Source organism: Dermochelys coriacea, chromosome 2, assembly GCF_009764565.3.
Source record: "Dermochelys coriacea isolate rDerCor1 chromosome 2, rDerCor1.pri.v4, whole genome shotgun sequence".
NCBI lineage: Eukaryota > Metazoa > Chordata > Testudines > Dermochelyidae > Dermochelys > Dermochelys coriacea.
The window spans coordinates 262,086,082-262,104,665 of record NC_050069.1 but is presented as its reverse complement, the minus strand read 5'-3'; the positions used below and the strand labels follow the sequence as shown (position 1 = coordinate 262,104,665).

The 18,584-nt window shown below is 42.1% G+C and overlaps 1 protein-coding gene across 9 annotated transcripts in view; it reads right to left on the bottom strand.

Moving 5' to 3' along the window:
- The window catches only part of ADCYAP1R1 (ADCYAP receptor type I), a 188,867-nt gene that overhangs the window by 146,054 nt on the left and 24,229 nt on the right, over nucleotides 1–18,584 (bottom strand). For 8 of the 9 annotated variants that reach the window (XM_038391730.2, XM_038391729.2, XM_043509743.1 and 5 more), the window contains exon 2: nucleotides 5,026–5,190. In XM_038391730.2, coding sequence (XP_038247658.1) covers nucleotides 5,026–5,076 — 51 coding nt within the window. In that variant the 5' untranslated portion in view covers nucleotides 5,077–5,190. Of the gene's footprint in view, nucleotides 1–5,025; nucleotides 5,191–6,604; nucleotides 6,670–18,584 lie in introns of all 9 variants that reach the window. The other variant, XM_038391727.2, reaches the window with a different exon arrangement.

The following is an 18,584-nucleotide window of genomic DNA, read 5'->3' as shown; positions in this document are numbered from 1 at the left end:
ATTGGATGGAATATTTTACCATCTGGACTTTCCAGCCATGTGGCATTCAGAGTGCATCCACAGAAAACTCCAAGCATTAGCTCAAGAAATACATATGATTGAATTATTACAGACAGTTAAAACACCTGCATTGCAGTCGCATTTAAAATTCAGTTCAAATCCAAATCCAACTTTGTGACTCATTAATATCTTTGTTTCTTGAGTGCTTTTTGTACCAGACAAAGGAGCCGTGTTTTAAGACCCCATTTTCTCAATAATTTTATGATGACTTTGTTAACATTTCCAGTAAAAACACCCTTATTGCATTTGCAGATGTGTGCTAAAATAAACCCAGTCAAATGACAGGGAAAGTGACAGCAGAGAGAAAAGGATTGAAGGGTGCAGAGAACAGTTGGACAAATGAAGAGAAGGCACATGCGGGCAAGACAGAGAAAAGAATGAGAGAGAGGTTGAATATAAACCTGATAAAGTGATGGCATCCATGATACCTCATGAGCTACGACCCTGTTGAGGACACTGAGGTAAAAACCATGTCAATTTATGTTAAAAGCACTTTAACCCCATTAGTAATAATGTTTCTATTGTTTGCATTACAGTAGTGCCTAGGAATGTAGCAATCACCAGACTGGATCAGACCTGAGATCCACCTAGCTCAGTATCCTGTCCCTGACACCTACTGGTAGCAGATGCTTCAGAGAACAGTGCAAGAACCCCGAAGGCAAATATGGGATAATCTCTCCACAATAGGTCTCCTCCTGGTCTCTAAGGGTAGTATGTCAGCAGGGTAGCTCATTAGAAATTGGCTTAAGCCCAGAAACATTAGATTTAATAACACCTTTTTCAGTATCCATCCTAACTCAGGGATCAGGGCCCCTTTGTGCTAAGTACTGTACATACACATACACACAACATTACAGATATGTTCCATGGCCATGGATCAGCTGCAGAATTCATGCCACAGATGATGCTTCTCAAAGCAAAATTGACTTCCATCTCCAAAAGAAGGGGGCATTGCTGCAATCAGGGAAGTTGCCAGGAGCAAGTGCAGTCTAGGAAAACAGGAATATGCTCAGCTCTTCCAAAATTCATGGCACGTCTGTCCGGGAGTTCCCAGATGTTCATGCTGCATGTGATGAGAAGACCACATCCTCTGCCCTTTCTTTGCCTCTTCTAACCCCTCCCACAAGCAGAGGGCGAAATGGTAGGACTCTCTTCTGTATAGGCTCGTTTACCTCCCTTAACACTGTAGTATCTGAGCACCTTCCAGTAGCGCATCACATTACTGCATAACATCTGTCACATGCGGCTTGTTCTCTCTCTCTCTCTCTCTCTCCCCCCCCACCCAGGTGACAATTGGGCATGCAGCAGAAGGTTTGGGTAGGGTTTGGGGGTTAATGTATACACTGCTCTGTCTTTATGTTACAGAAGAGTGGTCACCTTGCACTTGGAAGTGGAAGGCAGTGAGGTTTGTGGTGGCCCTTAGTTCCAGAAGGAGTTTGTTCCGCAATCTTGGACTGGCCTCTGAAAAAGCTCTGTCTCTTGCACAGATGAAGTTTACTCTTATGGACTTCCATGGGATGAAATAAGCAGAAGGTTTTTGAGATTTTTTTTCCCTTTCATCCTCTCCTCAGTGGAAGGGGACCACATGGCCTTGTTTATATTTGGGATTATCCTTGATTCTGCAATCAGGGACCAGACATCAATAACTCACAGAGGTTATGGGCTTATTACAGGAGGGGTGTGAGGTTCTGTAGTCTGCGATGTGCAGGAAGTCAGACTTTAAGGCCAGAAGGGGCCAAAATGATCATTCAGTCTATGAGCTGAACAGGTGCAATCTCCATGTGTAGACAAGAAAAGGCACGACTTGCACTGGTTGAGTTCACCCTGACTTGAAACAAGGAAAGCTCAACCAGTGCAAGTCATGGCTTTCCTTGTCTATAATTTGGGGTTTGCAGTGGTGTGGTTACATTGGTTTCTCACCAGTGATGGCTTTATTCTAAGTACAGAAGGGGCCCATGAATCCAGTCCATCCTACTGCCTTAGCAAATTTACATCATGCCAAGAGATGCCAACACTCCTATGAGGCAGGGCTATTATTCCCATTTTACACATGTGGCATTGAGGCACAGAGAGACTTAAGTGACTTGCCCACTAGTTAGAGTGCTAGTCTGGGATTCAGGAGATCTGGGTTTGATTCCCTGCTTTGCCACAGATTTCCTATGTGACCTTGGGCAAGTCACTTAATCTCTATGTGCCTCAGTTCCACATCTGTAAATTGGGAATAACAGCCCTGCCTCACAAAGGGATGTGAGGATAAAGACATTGAAGCTTGTGAGGTGCTCAGATACTATGCTGATAGGAGTCATGGAAGTACCATAAAGATTTATCAAACATCAGCTGTGTGTGTGGAAAGGCAAAACAATGCAGCAGGCCGTGAGAAAGAAAGTGTTTTACAGGGCTTCTTAGTCTGCAGCATGTAAGAAGAAAATTAGCTTGCTCTAAAACTTTGCAGTGATATTTTCAACTGACCTAATAAAGGAATCTGGTAAAATTCAGCAAGATAATGTGATTGGCTTCCTGACATCTATACTGTACAGAACAGGGAGATCCAGAAATGAAGGGGATCTATGTCACTTTTGATTCAGAGTCAAAGCAGAGAGCTAACCCACTAGTATAGATAATGCAAAGCAAGCTGCGGCCACAACAAGGCATACAGTGTAAATAACATTAGTGCGATATGCACAGGCTCCAGCTTGAGAAAGAAAACTCGAGGGAGGAAAAATGAAAGAATAATTAACACACAAAGAAATTAAAATAAAACCCTCTGCCTTGGGCATAAGTCTTTCCTATATGGGGGGGAGGGGGAGGGAAATCAGTGATGTTACTCTCTGGAACCCTGCAGGAGACTATAGCAAAATCTTGCACTGTCTACAGGTACAGAGCCACTGTAGAAAATGATATGAAGAAAAGACGAGTATTCTAGCCTATTAACTCTGCTTTGCCTTCTGGTCATTCATTATGACCAAACGAGTGCCGCTCCTTTACAGAAGCCATAGTCAATCATTAATTATCCACAACAGCGATCACAGCAACTTACTGAAATGCAGGAGATAGTAAACAGTGGCTTGTTGCCTTTTGACACTTACCAGGAAGTCCGTTCACCTGGAAGCTCAAGAGATCTGTTATATAGTTACAATAACAACAAAATTCACCTTTAGAAATAAAGGACAAGATTTTTGTTTTAAAGTGACTAGTGATTTCGGGTGTTTCAATCTCTGGGCATCCAATCTGAGACATTTGAAATGGGCCTCAATTTCTGAGCAGTAACCCTCTGGAAATCAGGCCACTTTAAATGTGTCCTTTGCTGGACGTTCAATATTGCAAGTCAATTTTTGAAAATCTTGGCAGAAGATTCCCACTTTGGGGGCCCGCAGACGGCTCCTTCCTAAAACCGTTTATGGAATTCCTCTAGATACGCCTCTGTATCAAGGTCTGTGGAAAATTTCTCTATCACTGGAGGTTTTACATCAAAATGGAATGATTTAAAGAAGATATGGTCTAATTCAACCACAAGTCACTTGACCGGATGCTGGAATCACTGGGTGAAATTCTATGGGAGCAGTTCCCAAACTGTGGGTTGAGACACTGAATGGAGTCACACCATCAGCAGATGGGTTTGCACCAATCCGTAGTGTGCTAAGGATACTATTTTGCTCTGCAAAGCGTGAGCTCACACACTCGGTGCGGGAAAGGTCACATCACATGGGGGATGCCATATTGCTCTACAAAATGGCATCCTCTGCACAGTGTGACCTCACATGTACAATGCGTTCAAGGTCACGCTGTGTGGAGGACTCCATATTGCTCTACAAAATGGCATCTCCCAGGCTGCCTGGGGTCCCAGACACAAATAATTCATTAAAATAGGGTCATGCTGACAAAAAGTTTGGGAACTGCTGTTGTTATATGACCTATGTTGTGAAGGAGGTTGGATTAGATGATCAAAATGATCCCGTCTTGCCTTGAAAAATCTGAGTCTACAAACCTCACTGAGCTTGTCATTCCCAATTCCTCATCTTATCTAGCATCAGCTTCCTCTCAGTTCCCTCTTCCAGCCTCACTAGCACAAGTGCAAGAGCCTCTTTGTTTGCCACCTTGTCCTGCCATCTTGACCACCTCCTTTATCTCTGCAATTCATCAGCTGCCTGTTTGAAGAGACAGGGGTTAGAGCATTGTGTCTACATACAGCTTTTGGATTCTGTCTGATTTTAGGGACTCTATCTCTCTGTCAGACTGGCAACTCCATTTTGATTGTAAGGCTGGTCTATGATGTCTTTTCATATCTGCCTGGGACTAACATCTCGACTGGTGGCACAGGGCTAACAACGGAGGATCATTAAATATTGATGATTGACCTTTTTAAAGGGAGCACCCCAGGACAAAAAGAGATAACTGCCACATAAGTCAAAGCACCAAATCTGAATTCAAGTGGGGAAGTATGTAAGCAATGGATCACCTGGTGAGGGGCTTTGATAACCAGATAAGGCTGAGTGGGAGTTACCTGACAAAGCGATTGTCTTTCACTGAATATTTTAGAGAGAGAGAGAGAGAGAGAGAGAGAGAGAGAGACTCCATGATCTGGAGAGGAAGCCATGTGCAAGAAGAGAGAAGGGATCCAGGACACCCCAGAGGACACTCCAGAGGACTCTGAGCTAAACCCAGAGAGTACTCAGGAATGCTCAGGAACCTGAAACTGGGAAATTTGTAGACAAGCCCTTACACATAGACTATATGATCCTGCCTTCTTCACATTTACAAAAATGGCGGTGAGCATCATTGTACCCCATCTGCCCTAGAAGCTGAAAGTGGTTTAATAGAAGCTAATGGAGAATCCGGACAGCCCCAACCATTCTCAACAACAAGCCCTTCTCCTAGTGCGGGCTGACAACCCTATGCATTTAAAACACATGTACCCACAGAACACCATTACAGAGACAGGCACACATTGTTCCTGGGATTCCATACCAGAGGAAGCAGCACCAGAGTGAAGAAGCAGATCTTCAAGGAGATGGCCATCTTCTCCTAAAAGATATATAGCCAGTCTGTAGCAACTTAGAGCTGTTCTTGTGGCTCAAGCACACACCATCTGCCGATCCCAGTGTCACGGTCTTCAGGACTCAGCTCAGGTCTCTGCAACGAAACAGTATGAGAATTATAATAATGAGAAATAAAAAGGAGAGTTGCAGGAAAGAGGAACAGGCCTGGAACAGAGGTTATAATACCTAGATTCGCAAAAAGAAAAGGAGTACTTGTGGCACCTTAGAGACTAACACATTTATTAGAGCATAAGCTTTCGTGAGCTACAGCTCACTTCATCGGAATGCATCCGATGAAGTGAGCTGTAGCTCACGAAAGCTTATGCTCTAATAAATTTGTTAGTCTCTAAGGTGCCACAAGTACTCCTTTTCTTTATACAAGAATATCAGAGGAACAGTGGGGGGTGGGGTGGGGGGGAGAAATACCATGGGGAAATAGTTTTACTTTGTATAATGACTCATCCATTCCCAGTCTCTATTCAAGCCTAAGTGAGCAAATTTGTTAGTCTCTAAGGTGCCACAAGTACTCCTTTTCTCTTTGCGAATACAGACTAACACGGCTGCTACTCTGAATACCTAGATTGTGAGCTGTGTAGGTCAATGGGCAATATCTTGTTACTTGTGTGTACAGCTCCTGATCCTTCATTGGGAGGTGGGGGTAGGGGAAATGGACATTATTGTGCTATCAATAATTTGGAACAAAGGCACTACTGAAACAATGTAAATGATAAAAGCTAAACACATCCATAAAAAAGTAAAGGGACTGAATATAACAACTGGTACAAGGCCAGGGATTGAAGGGGTATGAACACTGAACTACCCAAGGATTGGACTGAGTCCCTTGATGGGCATCCTGGGGAACTTTCACTTCTTGGGCTGAATCAAGGGGCTAGACCTTTAGCTGGTGATGGTTTCACTGGAGCTATGTCAATTGACAGCAACTGGGAATCTAGCCCTAGTTCTCTGGAGATATATAGAAGACACAATTTCCCTGGGCCCTCAGTTTGGCATACCGTTCAGCAACATGACCAAAAAAAAGAGGGAAAAAAGGGAAAATCTAACAGAGGGATCAAAGGTAACACAGAAACGCTATATGTGAGGGGAGAAAAAAGTAAAGAGAATTCAAAAATGAATACCAGAATCGTACATGTTGTGGGAGAAAAACAATAGTTATTCTTTCAAAAGAAAAAAGATCGAGAAAAAGTGTGGGCTAAGTCTAGTAAAAGGAGAAATAAAAGGAAGACGGGGAGGGAAACGGGTTGCAAGCAACAAGATAAATAAATAAATGACAAAGATAAATATGAAATAACTCTCCAATCGAGGGCTGTTCAATATTCCTTCCAATTTCAACCTTGACTGCAGCTTGCTGGCAAGTTGTTAGCATTCGGGAAGCCAAGAGCCTTTCATTTAAAAAAAAAAACACCCTCTCCTTCTACATTAGTCATCTCAGTCCAGGCCTCAACTAAATAGAGGAGGAAAATGATTCACAAAAACCTCTCCATACTCACCCTCCTCCCTTTCTTCCCTCGTTCTCCGCTCAGGTACTGAATTTAATTACTTCTCCACTGTCTTCCTGATGTTTTATCAAATAATGAGAGAGAGAGAGAGAGAGAGAGATAAGATCTCAGCCGAGGAGGACAGAAAAAGTCCATCCTGACATTTAGCGGTGAGGAGGTGGGAAATAAGAGTCAAAGCATTAAAAAGAGCCTGTGTACATGGGAGCCAGGCGGAGGCAACAGCTCAGATTGGTTTTCAGATTGTTAGCTGGTAATTGGCTCTGCGGTGGGCAGCCTTGGCAAAGAAACCAGAGAGGTATGGAGACTGATCTCTACCCTCTTACTGCAAGACATTAGGGATATTGGGAGGAAAGTGTGGGAGAAGATTGAAGAGCTACTGCTGACTTACTGTCCTGCATGGCATTTAGTTACCATGGTAATGCATGCATTAGAAATATGCTAGTTACAGGATGGATGGATGGATGCTCTGTGTTAAAATAATGGCCATCAGGACTCTATTATTGTAATTATTTTAAAGATATGATGGACCAACACTGCTAGAGGCTGGAATCCTCTATGTAGCTCCACAACATGTTTCTCATAGAGAGTGGAAAATTTCCCTACAGCCCTATGTTAGGAGTGTTTGTTCTCCGTTCCCCTGCATTCCTTGGCCTCTCTGTAGAGAAGGCCAACAAAGTGGCTAGGTTTTTGTGCAAGCAAGAAATGGAAACCCGCCTACTACAAACTGGATCGAGGCTTCCAAATCTAGTCACCTAGGTATTAGACAAGGACAACTTTCAAGTTTCTCATGATCCAGGGCCCTGATTCTGCAACTGAATCCACATGGTTGAATGCTCGCACGTGTTATATTCAATAAGAATTCATGGGATTGCCAGCGTCCATCCATGCAAAATGCCCTCTGGCTGATGTAGAGTTAAGAGCAATCTAGAGTCATGGGCTGCTTATGCCCCCATGCAACTCTAAACCATCCATTCACCCTGCTCTCCAGTGTTAGAAACCCATCAGCTTTACGCAGCACTTAAGAAAACAGAACAGCCCGCTGATGAACCTAAGACACCCCCCATTACCTGGCTTTAAAAAAAAAAAAAAAAAAAAAAAAAAAACAAAAAAACCCACATGATTTCTCAGAATTCCTTCAACCAGATTTTGAAACCAATCCGCTTGCCAGGTCTCCAACCCCACCCCAATCCCACACGCCTATGGCAGGGCTGAAATTTTTTTTCAGGCAAAACTGTTTTTCCACTGAAAATGCAAACCCTGTGTTGACAGATATACTTTGCAAATTGGTGTAAAATTCATCCAGTTGTTTTGATGCGAAAAATCCATATTTTTTTGCCCAGAACAATTGACATATTTCGTTTTGACTTTTTCAGAATGAACCTTTTTTTAATTCACAACGATTTTTTTCCCCAAAATTTTCTTCAATTTTAATTATTTAGTTTTAAAGATTAACGCTCTAAAGCTAAATGAAACATTTTGTTTCGGGTTAAACAAAATATTTTGTTCAGCGACCTGAAACAATGGGGGGTCTTTGATTTTTTTGATACAGCCAGTGAGCCAAAAAAAAAAAAAATCTGTTATTTGCACATCTCTACACATGACCATTTTTCAGCTTTATTTAATTGTCTGTTTTTTCCCCTGCCTTTGACTTTTATTGATTGATTTTTTAACATACGGTTGGAGTCTACAACAAGGCAAGCAGAAAATCTACACAGCAGTCACCCTTTGTAAAGGCCTCCTGTTTGAAACCCCGATTAATGGCTAGAACTGATCTCTGCTCACTTTTTTTCCATAGGGAACCCATGGTAGAAAAGAAAACAACATAGCAGCACATGCTTAAATTAATCTCTGGAAGACACTCAGCTCAAACATTTCCATAATGCACGCTCCATTTATAAGAGAAATGGATGTTTTCATTTCCCGTCTTGGAAATATTTACTGAGCATTTCTATTTAAAAAATGAAAAACCAATAAGATTCAAGGAGGGACATCTGGAAAACAATCATGCAGAAAAATGTAGGGATGACAGTGATACCATAACTATAGTGACCAGGATCAGCATTTAGACTGGCACTCAGATATCACGGTGATGGGCAACCTCATCGATACATAGAAATCCATTTTTCTACCTTAAGGTTTTCAAATGACACCCCTCACGATAGTACCTAACACACCCTTCATGTAAAATCCAGAGAAATAGTGAAGACCATAGTGGACATTATGGAGTGTCTGGAACTTCTCCCTTTACAGGGCCAGAACTCTACTTGGGGTAGGGTTTGGGGGTTTTGTTTTATTTAAATGATTTTATGAGCAGTAGAAGGGGTGTCAGTGTTGTGAGTGTCATTTATAGGGTGGACAGCCTTTTGGATTGATACCAAAGCAATATTTGCCTTTCTTGGCAGGATCGGGACAAACAAGATCAGAGAGAGAGAGAGAGAGAGGAGGATGGTCTTGTGGTTAAGACACTAAACAGTCTCAGGACATGTTGGTTCAAGTCTCAGTTTTGCTGTAAATTTCCTGTGTCATTTAATCGCTCTCTGCTTCAGTTCCCCATCTTTCTCCCACCACCTGTCTGTCTTGCCTACTCTTGTAAACTCTTCAAGGCAGGGAATATTTCTTACTCTGTTCATGTATGGTGTCAAGGCTGAATCCTCACTCTGAGTACAGAAGGTGAGGGCCCACAAGGATTCTAAAAATTAATACTTGCCACCCCAGGCTTGTATTAAACTTCCAAAGTTACAGCTTTTCTCTGACCTTGCCTTGGTAAACACTGCCACCACCCAAATGCAAAAAAAAAAAAAAAAAAAACCACTTGGACCCAGGAAAGAGCACTTGGGAATTTCTCCCTGTGGGGTACCCTCCGCCCTTTCACCTCCCCCCACCCCCGGGGAAGAGCTGAGAAAGAGAACAAAGGAAATTAGCTGTTGCCACCAGCTAATCAAACAGCATATGCACAAACCTCTTAGGACACCAAAAATCTAATCCTTTTCTTAAAAAAGGTAAATTTTATTAAAAACAAAAAGAAAAAATACATCTGGAACTTAGGCTTTTGCTAGATTTTAAGAGAACAATTCCAAAAATCAAGCACCCAAAATAGCTTTCTTGGGGGTTCAGCGTAAAGGTTACAAGCAAACAAAAGCATCTGGGGTAAGGACAGAGGACTCCACAAGCCAATAAGAAATAAAAGAAATAACCCTAATCACATCTTTTTAGACATTCCCTAATGTGTTTGAGGTATGAATTGATCTTCTATAATTATACCTGGCTTAAAGCTGCTTAAGCATTACTGCTCTGTGTCCCTGCAGCCCAGAGAACAACATACAAAGGACAAGTTTCTTTCCCAATTTTAAAAAGTTCTACCTTCCCATTGGCTCTTTTGGTCAGGTGCCCACTCCTTTTCTTTTAACTGTGGGCTTGTTAATCCTTTGCAAGTAAAGCAAGCAGAGAACAGACACCATGAGGGATTTTACAGCTAACTGGCTGGCTGGATGTTCATAAACGGGGCTACCTCCACCTTCATTTATCCCATATGGTACCTGGCCCAACTGGGCCCTGATCTCAGTTGGAGGGTCTAGTTTCTACTATAATATAAACAGATGCTAAAAAAAGAATAGAACTACCAACATTATTAATAATACTGTAAGGTTACAGATACAAAGAGCACATCATGCTTCAAGGAGGCCATAAGTCCTGGTGAAACAAATACCATATGAATGTCTGGGCACTTCAATCTCATTGATGAAGCAGAAGAAATTCATGGAAGAGCAACAACAACTACAGAGGGTGGAGTGACTAATTCACAAGGAGCAAGTAAAAAAAGCTTAGTTTGGCCAAATGATGACTAGAGGGGCTCATACGTGGTGATAGGTTTCAGAGTAGCAGCCGTGTTAGTCTGTATTCGCAAAAAGAGAAGGAGTACTTGTGGCACCTTAGAGACTAACAAATTTATTTGAGCATAAGCTTTCGTGAGCTACAGCTCACTTCATTGGAACTTCATCCGATGAAGTGAGCTGTAGTTCACGAAAGCTTATGCTCAAATAAATTTGTTAGTCTCTAAGGTGCCACAAGTACTCCTTCTCTTTTTACGTGGTGATAGTTTACAAGCATCACCAGGTTTAAGAACTAAACACTGAGAGGAATTGTTTAGCTAAAGCAATGGGATGAAGCTGCTAAAAGAAAAACGAGGTTGCACACCAGGAAAAAAAAAATCCAAGTGAGGTCTACTGAGATTGGAATAGTTTCCTCCAAGATAACCTGTAAAAGCACCATTGCTTAAACCAGTGAAAAATGCACTGGACAATGCAATGGAGGGAATTCTAATCTACTTCCTGGAACAATCCTACTCTGACAGGACCATAAGTTAATGGGATTTTTCCCTTGTCCGTGTACAGCAGACACAAACGGTTATCAAGGTCTCATACAAGTAACAAAAGCAAACTCACCTGCACGGCTCTCAGTTTATCTACTGCTGAGGTGTGAACCAGTGGTTCCTAATTATTTAAGTATTTTAATCTACTTTGTTATGGCTTATACTATAAAAAGGTAGCTGGGACTGCATGTAGCAGAGGTGGGGTTCCTAATTCATAGCACATGAGAATGTCGCTTGCAGCTTCAGGAATTCCCTTCAGACTCCTTCTCACACCTTCAATGCTACACTCAGTGCTTTTGTCAGGCGAGGGCTGTAGGAACTCACCTATGGTGAGAACATCTTTAAAAGAGCAACCAAGTATGTGCAGCTTGGCTAAGCAACAACTAAAGAAGTCTAAGGAAACCACCTATAAGTGTAGGAGAAGGAAGAGAATTGGTTAGAGGTGACTATAATGCGATACAAGAGTATTGAGGAATATAAGACTGGAAGGGGCCTTCTAGTACTATCTCAGGCAACCATGTCATATAATCCCATTAATAAATGCATCAAGCTCCATCTTAAAACCATTTAGGTTGTTAATCTCCATTCCTGCTACTGGACAGCTGTTCCAGAACCTTATTCCACTGATGGGTGGCATATGGAGCATTGGGGTATTTAGACTGAACATCAAGTAGGTCTTCTTGACAGCAAGATCAGCTGTTCTGTACAACAGTCGCTCAGTGGGAAAGTGGTAGATGCCTAATTGCTTAGTAAACTAGACAGGACACTAGAAAATATAAAATGGGGGACAATCTTGTAAGGGCAGCAGGGAAGGACAACATAATAGGCTTTTCCATCTCTAACATCTTTATCAGCAGTTACTTGGTGCGGTTTGGAAGTTTGGGGCCAGATCCTCAGCTGGTATAAATCAGCCTCTCTCCACTGAAGTAAATGGAGCTAGACTAATTTACATTAGCGGAAGACTTATCCCTGAGCCTTTTTGTTTATTCACCTTTGTTTATTCCATCCCTAAATGGCAAAGCCTATGAATGCAATTTTCTGACTGCAATGTCTTTTGTTAGCTACAGAAGCACAGGGATGGAAGGGTTACTGCACAAGAGTTCTAATCAAACAGCTATGGTTTCAGCAGGGTTTCCTGCTGGAAAGAGTAGACAGTGCTATTAGTGTCAAAAGTCATTTATGAGTGTTTTGGGAGCCTCAGAAAGGAATGGAATGGATTAGACTGTAAGGTACGGCAATTATCAGAGCATATCTGGCTACTGAGATAGGCCCAGCCAACATGGCCACCAGTGGAACCAACATCTGGGTTCACTTCTTAGATTCTGCTGGACCATGTCACCAAAACATGTGTCAAAGCATCCATAGTTGACGAATGCAGCCATCTTAGAAGAAGAGATTACATCTGCTGCTTTTAGAATTCAGGACCATGGCTACTTTCCTCTCCAAGTACAAGCAACTGAGGCCAGAAGCTCATAAATGTTGAAAGTCATTTTGCCTGCAAATAACTGAAACCAGTCTGCACGTATCACCATCTGTTGGGTTTTCTGGCCTAGGCATTTCCATGTTAAAAAGGAGTGTTCTGTGGTGTTCCTAATTTGTGTGATTGTGACCTGGTAGCACCTTGGTGTTATAATTCTTTGAACATTTATGATTCAAATATATTGCATGGAATAAACATTTATGAATTTTACTACATGCCTGGTTTAAAAAACAAACAAACCACAATCTAGTGCACAACTGCACATGCAAAAATACATGCACAATTGCAAGCCTAATTTGTGCTTGTAATTACCATGATATCCAAAGGCAGATAAAAGGTGGGGTTTTCAAAAGCACCTAAGTGAGTTAGGAGCACAAATCCAATTGACTTTCAATAGGACTTGCACTCCTGTACGTGCTTTAGGATATCTGTTGAGAGGCATTTTGTGCAGACAAATTGCAGGTTGTGTACTATATCTTTTCATGAGATATGGTGACCAGAACTGAATGTTGCGTTCCATTTTGTGCAATGGCATTATAATATATTTTTACTCAACTGTCCGCAATTATGCTTACTGTAGATCTTTTTCCTGAGTGATTTCAGTTATTTAGGAACCCATCAAATGCAGGGGTAGTCCAAATTGTTCCTTCAAATGCACATTACCTAGTGTTCCTCTACAATAGCTGTTGTCAGAGTAGCAGTTAGTCTGTATTCGCAAAAAGAAAAAGAGGACTTGTGGCACCTTAGAGACTAACAAATGTATTTGAGCATAAGCTTTCGTGAACTATAGCTCACTTCATTGGATGCATTGCATTGCATCCGATGAAGTGAGCTGTAGCTCATGAAAGCTTATGCTCAAATACATTTGTTAGTCTCTAAGATGCCACAAGTACTCCTTTTCTTTTTGTGAATAGCTGTTGTGTTTCCTAGTCCACTAGATTTATAAAATTATTCTGATATTCCAAGAAATCCTCTCTAGACATAACTATTCTAAACGAGCCAGATCTTGAATTGACGTTGATCAGCCCAGTATTACTGACTTAAATGGAGCTAACAAATTTTCATCAGCTGAAAATCTGGCTCATTTTCTGATCATTCACCCGCTCTTTCAGATCTTCAGTAGTATAAACAATAGCAGACCTAGCCTGGCTCCTCAAAACACACACTTTTAACCACCTGTCATGCTTAGTATTCACCATTTATTCCCAACACTTTGTTTCATAAAGAATTTCTAACCCATAGCAAATAAATTTGCTCAAATAAATTTGTTAGTCTCTAAGGTGCCACAAGTACTCCTTTTCTTTTTCCGAATACAGACTAACACAGCTGCTACTCTGTAACCCATAGCAAAACTCCATCTCATTTAATGACAAGATTCCTTAGAAGACTCTTAAGAAGGACTTTATCCAAAGCTTTTATAAAGTCCAGATCCACTATATCTCATAAGGCCTGTAGGGACCATTGTGATCATCTAGCCCAACATTTCCCAAAATATTAAAAGTTTCTCCCCCTTCAGAAAAATAAAACCAATCCCACCTTTCATCCCCACCCATTTCTTGTTCAGTCTATCTAAGAAGAGTGGAGACCATAGATCTTTATAATATGGTACTTCCTCTCCTTTCTTACATGCTTGGATGAGCAGTAAAATATCTACAATGCTGACATTAAAATATCATCACTGACATCTGAGTTAGCACCCACTATACTCAATGGAGCACTTCACACCTCTCAGAGTCAGTGCTTCAGGCACTCTGCAAACTCAGACAGACATAGATGCATTGGTTATATGCAGGTCAGGTTTTCATGTGTTTCTTCACAACCATAACATTTAGAGAGACTTATGAAAGCTAAGACACAGGAGAATAATTATTAGGCCTATCCATGTACCCTGCCCACAGGGGGCATACTCCACAACTTGAGAAACACTAGTCTAATCTGATTTCCTGCATAATATAGGCCAAAGGATCCACTCAGTAATTCCTGCTGTAGAGGAAATTTTTCCACTACACCACCTGTCAGTTCTCTTTTATGCCATGATTTTGTCAACTCCCCTCAAAAAACTTCAGGCAGTTGGAATGGCACGACTTTCTTAACTAATGCACATGAATAGTCAATTGCAAGGAAATATTTATAAACTGTATTTAAGGAGCATTAGTAAGCCAAGTAAAAATAGAATGAGACTTTTCCTTTTGTCCGCGCAGATGGGTTAATCACCCTTTTGCAGTATTTGTGATGTATGTTGTCCTTTTCTAACTAATATGCCTGATGAGATCACAAAGGTAAGAATACACTCAGTTGCTGTACTGTGTTAGGAGCATGTACAATAGGAAAGTATAAAGAACTCTTTTCCAACCAGTGGGGTGTGTTCTACAACTGGTACATCCAAGTTTTGCAACTGCTGTTTGACTGAATTCCTTTTCCTTGTCGGGTTTTCTCCTTAGTTCTGCAGTGTGCCTATTTTGTATTTCTGTAAGAAGGAGCAGCTGTCACAGACTCTAGAAGCCCTTCTTCCCTGCCCTCAGACAGTGGAGATGTTGGAAAACACATCAAATTTTTCATGAAAATTTTTGAAATTCAAAATGTTGACGAAAATATTCAAAAATGTTCCAACCTTCTATATCCCACAGCTAACAGAGCGAAGCCCCCAGCAAGACACACAATCTTCCACAGATCTAAACCCCACCATGCCCCACCCTCTTTAGCACCCCATGCAAATAGATGTGTACTCTAAAGGTCAACAGACCAGAGTTATTTATGACCAGGGCATAGCTTGCTCCAGAGCTGAGATCCTCTCATGGCCCTTTCGTTTTATCACACACTGACCTATGCTGGGGTGGTGTAGACCCAGGTGAATCTAGAGGCGACTTTGGTAAACTGGCCTGAAGAAGATTTTGCATTCACTGCTACACCCCCTCAGGAGGGTGCAGTGTGTACTCCACTACATGGCTGGCCACACCTGCTGGCCAGTGAAGAGATTAGTGGGGCCACAGATCTGTCTCCTTCCACCACGGTTCAGTTGCCCTAGATGTGCTAGCAGGGACTGCAGTTGTGGCTGGCTGAACCTGGAGAAGAATAATGAGTGGGGAAGGATCCTTGAGTCAACATCTTAGGCACTTTTTGGCCCATGTTCATGAACTCTAAGCTGGACCCCAGTGCTACCCATTACTTTTCCTGCGATGCATGTTCTCTCTATAAGAGAAATTGCGGCCCCAACCCTCCGAGTACGTGAGAGTCTGAAGGAGTCTAAGATGCATAGTCTAGAGCATGTTTAACTGAGCAACATGCAAGCAAGAGCCATTGTACAGATACTAAGCCCCAAGTTCATTATGAATGAGGTGAGGGAGGTAGAGGCAGACAGTGACATGAGGACAAGAAATACAGTGGTGGGCTGGTTCATTGATACAGCTATCCCAAAAGGCCAGGAGCCATAGCCTTATGGGAGTGTCCTATGTCAATATTGTGATGTAGTTATTACTGCTTTACCCTCAAATCTCTTGCCCCTTCCTCTGAAGAAGCTGGTACTGGCTGCTGGTCTGGCCCAGGACAGGATGAACCCTAAATTCATGAACTACCCATATATGAAAATAATGCTTAGAAGAAAGGAACACAATGTGTAACACAATACATAGCATCCCCTCTAACTTATTTCATGTCCCTCTGTTACCAGGCCTCCCTTTGCCCTAGGGTATTTCCCCAGGATCTCAAAGCCTTGCCATTGTAAACTCCTCTAGACCAGGACCATTCTCTAAGTTACAGCGTATAGAACCAGAAATGCACAGTTCATATGGTGCAAAAAAAAAAAAAAAAAAAAAAAAAAAAAAAAAAACCCTTAAGCTACACTGCGACACCATAATGAAAGAGCCAATATTACTATACAGTGAAATCAAATGCAAAAGTCGGGTGTAGTAACAGTGCCATTCTTCATGGCCCTGAAGGAACCTTACATAATGATCACAGAGTTGCGTTAGGCCCCTTTAAGAGAGAAAAATGTACTTCTCCCATAGTGACATTTTACAGAGTGTTCACAAACCACTGTAGGACAGAGGATTCTACTGCTGGCAGCTACTCAGTAAGATCCCCGGTAGTGCTGTTCCTCTATGAAGCCTATTGGCTCTGAGTGGTTGAGGACCCCTTAAGAATGCAATAAGACCTGATTGCTCTTCTGTAGTGCACAAATGGTGCCTGAGGGTCAGGATACTGAACTGTAAGCAAGCTGTATGCACAGGGATTCTGGGAAGTGGTCTATTTGCAAGGCAAATCTGTTTCTTTTTGTGGTACCATCAAAAGAGGCTCATTCACATGTCAACATACCTGGAATGTCGAGCATAACTCTGATCCCTAAAACTTAGGAAGAATACAGAAAAAAAATTCTAGAGGAAAAGAATGAGTACAGGAAGGACAGGAAGAGTACAGGAAATTAGAACTATAGCTTAGGAGAAAAAAATAACAACGAGGCACTGAGTAAACTGGATTTACATATGGTGGAAAAATGTGAACCCAGAGCATTTCATCAACGTGTTACTATGCAATGAACCAAAGGAGCAAGTTGAGGCGCTGAGAAGTTAAGGACCTGATTTTTCAGAAGTACTTTCAACAATAGACTAACAACTTTATCACCAAAAAGAAAAGGAGTACTTGTGGCACCTTAGAGACTAACAAATTTATTTGAGCATAAGCTTTCGTGAGCTACAGCTCACTTCATCGGATGCATTTGGTGGAAAATACAGTGGGGAGATTTATATACACACACAGAGAACATGAAACAATGGGTTTTATCATACACACGGTAAGGAGAGTGATCACTTAAGATGAGCCATCACCAGCAGCAGGGGGGGAAAGGAGGAAAAACTTTCATGGTGACAAGCAAGGTAGGCCATTTCCAGCAGTTAATAAGAACATCTGAGGAACAGTGGGGGGTGGGGTGGGGGGGAGAAATAACATGGGGAAATAGTTTTACTTTGCGTAATGACTCATCCATTCCCAGTCTCTATTCAAGCCTAAGTTAATTGTATCCAGTTTGCAAATTAATTCCAATTCTGCAGTCTCTCGCTGGAGTCTGTTTTTGAAGTTCTTTGTTGAAGGATAGCCACCCTCAGGTCTGTAACTGAGTGACCAGAGAGATTGAAGTGTTCTCCGAATGGTTTTTGAATGTTATAATTCTTGACGTCTGATTTGTGTCCATTTATTCTTTTACGTAGAGACTGTCCAGTTTGACCAATGTACATGGCAGAGGGGCACTGCTGGCACATGATGGCATATATCACATTGGTAGACATGCAGGTGAACGAGCCTCTGATAGTGTGGCTGATGTGATTAGGCCCTATGATGGTGTCCCCTGAATAGATATGTGGACACAGTTGGCAACGGGCTTTGTTGCAAGGATAGGTTCCTGGGTTAGTGGTTCTGTTGTGTGGTGTGTGGTTGCTGGTGAGTATTTGCTTCAGGTTGGGGGGCTGTCTGTAAGCAAGGACTGGCCTGTCTCCCAAGATCTGTGAGAGTGATGGGTTGTCCTTCAGGATAGGTTGTAGATACTTGATGATGCGTTGGAGAGGTTTTAGTTGGGGGCTGAAGGTGATGGCTAGTGGCGTTCTATCAACAATGCCAACAGAGCCCAAAGGGGGAGAGCATGTCTGAAGAATATGCCCTAAGGGACACATCCAGTATTGAGTAACAGACTGGAAATGAAACCCATCTCCCAACACCAGACCACACTGCCTCCTAGACACAAATGGCCTTTCCCAAGACTCCCCCTCTTTCAATAAAATCAAGGTACCAAATGAACAAAGGAAGTGTTGTCTGTTGTCTGAGAAAGTGGAAAACCAGTGGACAATTGCTTGATGCTGAAGGTGGGGGGAAACACATGAGAATGATATGAAAGTAAAACAGTCTCATGTAACCTTGTCAGCCAACAAGAGAGATGGTCAGAACTGTAGCAAAATTGCAGAGGGATGCAGACTGGATGAGGCAAGTGATCTTTGCTAGCTGTCTGTGTTGGAGTCCTTATTATTTTCCTGTGCAATCTGCACTGCCTTTGTGAAACTAATGGCCTGTTCTTCAGTGAGCAGACTCGGCAAGTCTACAGTGATGTCCCACATGAGGATCTGTCAATCTCTCCAGCAAAT